The sequence below is a fragment of the Cydia amplana genome, chromosome Z, assembly GCF_948474715.1.
Source record: "Cydia amplana chromosome Z, ilCydAmpl1.1, whole genome shotgun sequence".
NCBI classification, from domain to species: domain Eukaryota; kingdom Metazoa; phylum Arthropoda; class Insecta; order Lepidoptera; family Tortricidae; genus Cydia; species Cydia amplana.
In genome coordinates this window covers 26,696,383-26,702,899 of record NC_086096.1, presented here as the reverse complement: position 1 = coordinate 26,702,899, position 6,517 = coordinate 26,696,383, and the positions used below count along the sequence as shown (strand labels likewise).

At 38.6% G+C, this 6,517-nt stretch overlaps 1 protein-coding gene across 1 annotated transcript; it reads left to right on the top strand.

Moving 5' to 3' along the window:
* Positions 1–2,399, top strand: LOC134661272 (glutamine--fructose-6-phosphate aminotransferase [isomerizing] 1-like). Its single transcript, XM_063517257.1, has one exon. It carries the CDS (start codon positions 219–221, stop codon positions 2,241–2,243), a length of 2,025 nt encoding a protein of 674 aa, XP_063373327.1. The 5' UTR covers positions 1–218; the 3' UTR covers positions 2,244–2,399.
* Positions 2,400–6,517: the final 4,118 nt, after the last annotated feature.

The following is a 6,517-nucleotide window of genomic DNA, read 5'->3' as shown; positions in this document are numbered from 1 at the left end:
TACGTCGGCAGAAAAGTTTGCCGCGATAATATACCAGCAACTTGTATGTGTGATAACGAAACACGATGACGTGTGCTTTGCCGCAAGTGAAAGTAACTCATTAGTGGTAGGAGCAATACACGTAGGCCTTCAATATCAGTTATATGTTTTGTTGATCGCAGTCTCTCGCGAGTCGTCGTTACGTTCAGTCGGCATTTTTACGTTTCACTCCGATAACGATGTGCGGAATATTTGCATACATTAATCACTTGACTCCGAAGACCAAACGGGAAATATTAGAACTGCTGGTTACTGGTTTAAAACGCTTAGAATATCGTGGCTATGACAGTGCGGGTGTCGCGATCGATGCCGCAGATCATAAAGATATAGCTGTGATTAAAAACAGCGGGAAGGTAGCGGCTCTAGAAGAAGTATTGCAAGAGCGTAGCTTGGACCTTTGTGTAGAAGACAGTGTCGAGTCGCACTGTGGCATCGCACACACACGCTGGGCCACCCACGGCGAACCCAGCTCCATCAACTCGCATCCGCAACGCTCAGGTGATGATAACGCTTTCGTCGTGATCCACAATGGCATTATCACCAACTACAAGGCGGTCAAGACCTTCCTTGAGAACAAGGGGTATGTCTTTGAATCACAAACTGACACAGAAGCCATTGCCAAGTTGATACATCATATTTACAACCAGCATAAGGACTACAACTTCCAGGAACTGGTTGAGCAGGTAATTCAGCAGTTAGAGGGGGCATTTGCTTTGTGCTTTAAATCACGTTATTTTCCTAATGAGTGTGTCGCAACCCGAAGAGGAAGCCCTCTACTTGTGGGTCTTAAAATGCACCATCGCAACACCAGTGATCATGTCCCTATTATGTACACCAATAATAAAGCTACCCGTGGTGTCGTTCCCACAGTTCCACGAGTTGACAGTCATGCCCAATTTCAACCAGAAGAAGAGCGTACTGTTGAATATTTCTTTGCATCAGATGCATCTGCAGTAATTGAGCACACAAACCGTGTCCTGTACTTTGAGGATGATGATGTTGCCCATATCAAAGATGGGGTCCTCAGCATTCACCGGTTGTCAGGCAGCAGCAATGATCCACATCAAAGAGAAATTTTGACTTTGAAATTGGAATTACAGCAAATAATGAAAGGAAACTATGACTATTTCATGCAAAAAGAGATTTTTGAGCAACCCGAATCCATTGTGAATACTATGAGGGGCAGACTTAACTTTGCTAATGGTACTGTCACTCTAGGAGGCATTAAGGATTATATCCCAGAGATTAAACGGTGCCGCAGATTAATGTTGATTGCTTGTGGAACCAGTTACCATAGTGCTGTGGCAACTCGTCAGTTGTTGGAGGAATTAACAGAGCTTCCGGTTATGGTTGAACTAGCCTCCGATTTCTTGGACAGAAACACTCCAGTATTTCGTGATGACGTTTGTTTCTTCATTTCACAATCTGGAGAGACAGCTGATACTCTAATGGCCCTGCGCTACTGCAAACGTCATGGTGCTTTAATTGTTGGAATCACTAACACAGTGGGCAGCTCCATCTGCCGTGAGTCCCACTGTGGTGTGCATGTCAATGCTGGTCCTGAGATTGGTGTAGCCTCAACAAAAGCTTACACTTCACAGTTTATCTCTCTTGTTATGTTTGCCTTGGTTATTAGTGAGGATCGTATTTCCCTACAAAAACGCCGTGCTGATATTATAGCGGGGCTTCATGAATTGGACAGCAAAATTAGGCAAGTCCTAGCCTTGGATTCTGAAGTGAAAGCTCTTGCAGAAGACCTCTACCGCCAACGTTCGTTGTTGATAATGGGCCGCGGCTACAATTTTGCTACGTGCCTGGAAGGAGCTCTTAAGGTAAAGGAGTTAACATACATGCATAGCGAAGGCATAATGGCTGGGGAATTAAAACATGGGCCCCTAGCATTAATAGATGACTCTATGCCTGTCGTGATGATCGTCATGCGGGATCCCGTGCACACCAAGTGCATGAACGCGCTGCAGCAGGTGACGGCGCGGCAAGGGCGGCCCATCGTCGTGTGCGAGGAGGGCGACGAGGAGACCATGTCCCTGGCGTCCCGATGTCTGCAGGTGCCAAAAACTGTGGACTGTCTGCAAGGGATCCTCACTGTGATTCCCATGCAGCTGCTAGCCTATCATATCGCTGTATTACGTGACTGCAATGTTGATTGCCCGCGAAATCTCGCAAAATCCGTAACAGTCGAGTAATTGTAAAATCGTTATTAATGCGCAACAAATCTTATCATCATTTAATTTTATTGTTCTTGTTATAGTGAGGTAAACAATGTTAGGCATAGTTTTGGATTACATTGCAATTTAAAATAAGAGGTAACGAGTTGTACATTAACAAAATCTTTGCTAGTTGTGAAAGAAGTATCCAGCTGCAATGTGTTATTTGCCTGTAGACAACATGAACAACTATCCTAACAAAACAAACCACGCACGCACTTTATATTATCAGTTTTTGAACTAGCTATAGCCGATAGCCTATAGCCAAACTAATACCTGAAATTATAAGTAAGTCTTCATCTTCAAGGCATCTCAAGGAAAATATTACCAATTTTTTGATTAAATACAATTGTTATTGTTTAATCTGATTAGATATTTCTGTATCCATTTTAAGGTTTGTAGGATGACGACAAGTATTTTTTCAATCGTACCAACTGTTGCTGATAGTGTTTTGAAAGTTATCGCGTAATTGCCTATCGATGTTCGCTTCATTCTTGCATCTTAAAGCGCGAGGTTGCTTTATGCGTTTGCCGCACACCATTTTACAATCACCTAATTTACTGAGGGGCTACCGCGAAAACCGAATTTCGCAAATTGCGGGCATTTTTCTCTGTTACTCTAATTACCCCGTCGTTGGAGTAAAAGAGAAAGATCCCAGCAATTTGCGAATTTCGGTTTTCGCGGTAGCCCCTCTGACCATACATGGTTGTCGCGGCGGTATACGCTTTGTCATTTTTCCTACATTCCGTTGATTGCATGCGTTCAACGCTTCGTTTGTCGCAAAAAAACAACCGCTTAAGTAAAAGTATAACAGTTTAACTACATATTTGATAACCATAAAGGCAGGATAAGCATGTTGTATGAAACACAACAGTTCGGGTATCTACCCAAACTTTACCTGACTGACCAACTATCTACCCCATTATAACGTTTTCAATACAATTAATTTGCGATAAATTAAATAAGAAAGTATTACGTTTCTTTAGTTCACATATGTAACATTCCAATCACAATAAGCGAGTGCAAATGTGACTAGCTTTTACCAAAGATTCATTGATTGTGTAAGACGTGTAAAGTCTGTAAATATCGTTCTCATAGTTTGACTACTGAGAAATATGGCGCTATACCATACCGCACCATATAGTGGTATGGCGCTATGCCGCACCATGTAGTGTACAACCCCATCTACATTATCTGTCAAATTAGAAGCATGATTTGGCCTTAGGCTTTACACATCCTATACTTGGTGAATCTTTACTTTTACTTACAATGTATTCTTTTGAGAACTATACGATAATTAGATGCCTATATTTTAATTGTTATGTTTTATAAATAATATATATGCACATTGATACACCACGTGCCCACGAGGAACCCGAGAGATTTTAACAGTACTCCTCATCATATTTAAAGACTAAAATGTCCTATACACTTTTTTGGAATTCGCCTAGTTTCAATGTTAAAACCAGTACACAATGGAACCTAGTCCAAATACATATATGTACTAGCGACCCGCCCGGCTTCGCACGGGTTAGCAAATTATACACCTAAACCTTCCTCAAGAATCACTCTATTGATAGGTGAAAGCCGCATGGAAATCCGTTCAGTAGTTATTGAGTTTATCGCGAACACACAAACAGACAGACGCGGCGGGGGACTTTGTTTTATAAGGTGTATTGATAAATGTCAAAAAGTGACAAGTAACCATCAAGTAACACTTTGCAAAAACTAGGTTTTACTAAAAATAAGTTATAATTCATTGTGAGTGACAGTTTTACAAATAGCATTTACATTATTTGTGCAAATATGTACATACAAAAAATCGAAGAAGTAAAAACAATACAATCAAAATTTTTGTTGCCGATATATTGCCCTAAACTAAACTCATAACATTTTTTTTTTCTTTTTTTGGCCTCAGAAATGCGTGGTTAAAATCTCTTGGGTTCCTCGTGGGCACCTTGTATGCTTGTAATAAGTTTTCCTCGTAAGTTAAATATAAACCTTGTAGGTATATTTACATATGTAGCCGAGAATACTTTACTAGAGTCTGTGCGGAAAGAGAAGAGTCGTACAATGTAATGGATCCCATACATTTCACGACTCTTCTCTTTCCGCACAGGGTCTATCATAATAGAAGATCTCTGAAAAGACTTTGGTCAAGACTTTGCGCGTTGGTTAGGTAAATGGCAGTACACCTGAAACATAAACCTGTTGAACTAATTACATTATCAAATTCAAAAACAATGTTTGATCAAAATAACTCAAGAGATAAAAGTAACCTGGTTACGCGATATTACTCTTAATATACTTATAAAGTAACGTGAATATAATTTACAATTGTCCTAGTCAAAAAAGAAAAGAAAATCATGGTTTTATATGTGGCTGGGAGTATGATTACGAAATTGATTTAAAAAGTTTATAGTTTTAATATCGTCCAGAAAGTGTAAAATATTTTTGCTGTGCTTCTAATAAAAAGTAAGATAGAGTCACAATAAACGTCACAGGTATTTTCATAGAAATTTTACGAGTTAGCTTGATCCCACTCTTTTTCCTTTCAACGTCTTTTAGGATCATCTACCTATAATAGCGCCCCATTTTACGCATTTATTATTAAGATAATTTAAATCGAAATCTATGGCGTGTATCTGCTCGTCAAACAATAAACTTAAAAAAAAATATGTATTTCGTGACTGAAATTAATACTGCCAATTCTGATGATTGGTTAACTTTAGGCGAGAGAAGTTGGGCTGGCCTCAGTTGGAGATATATATAGTAATATTAAAACAGCAGTGATGCAATAAGGCCTGCGTCAAAGGGCTGATTAACGTCTGATAAAAGAGCCCACAAGACAACCAAAAAAACAAAAGGTACAGCGAGTTATTTGTTATCTAAAAGGTTTAAAAAAGCGCGAGCTTTCCGAAAGCGGCGCAGAATCTAATTCTTCTGATGTTGCTAAATAAGTTAGGTCTCAACCAAGTCTATGGGTAATTAATCTTACTGCTGCAGAAGGCTTACTTCAGCCATGAAGCATCGAACTTTAAGAATTGACAGATACCTAACTTACAACACTATTAGACTTGTGCTGAAAATGATTATGGGAATTTAACTTAATTTAAGTATCTACTTATATAACCACATTCCGTTTGATTTTTCTATTGTCAACATATTTTACCTATCACATTTCTAGATTATTTTTTGTTACATTGCTTGTATTTGTACTTAGTACTATTTAGTGTATTACAATTATCAGTTTATATAGTTTATTTCAAAATATAGGTAGGTATAGGTACATTAGAGATTATTAGTAGGTAATGATGTAAGCGACAACAAAGTTTGGTGCACAGTGGCCCCCGTCTTGAATGGCACCTAAAATTATCATATAATATCTAGGAGACCGAGTTTTGCTCGGAAAACATATAAAAACTCAAAAATTAGCGTTTTCCCAGAGATAAGACCTAGTTAGATCGATTTTCGCTCCCGAAAACCCCCATATAGCAAATTTCATCAATAAATAAACAAGAATTGCTCGTATAAGATAAAGGTACAGTCAGCAGCAGAAGTTGCTAAGCTGGCCAGTTGTTCAAAATTACCTTGACGCGCTCTTATTCTCTTAACAATAAAGTCGCGTCAAGATTATTTTGAACACCTCGCCCGCTTAGCAACTATTGCTGCTGACTGTACTCGATCTTTCAGTTTTATCTAATGTTATGTACCTACAGTCGCCATCACGCCTCTATTTTCAGGGCGTTAGAGTGCGTGTTCAGATATTGTGAACACCTTGGCCGCTCCAATATATTTGTTGGCGACTGTACCATGCATGTACTCGTATGCCAGCGATACAAACTAAATGGTTATTGTGCTTTGGTTTAAAGCTTGATCACGTTAATAAGACCAAGGTAGTAAAGTCTCTACATCTAAATACGTGTCTGTGTACCAACCACATATTATGTACTGTCGTTTTCATTAATTTTACTTATGATAATAGATAGTTATCATACTTTAGTAAGCTAGAACTTAGTGTAAAAAAATAAACTACCAATAAGGCTTTTACTCGTAATAAATTCTGAATGGACAATGAAGGTGTGCAATTTAACTGTAGTTCAGCTAAATCCATTGTAACTATGTTTAGGTATACATATTCTAACAATTGTTTTGAAGTAAACTAATCGGAGTAATGCGTTCAAAACCGTACATTTTGAGTTTTATTTTAAGTAACCCAAGTGTGTACTTCTTCAAGATTTTTTCATATTATA

Coding starts and splice junctions, on each gene's coding strand:
- LOC134661272 (XM_063517257.1), top strand. CDS start 219: ATGTGCGGAATATTTGCATACATTAATCACTTGACTCCGAAGACCAAA.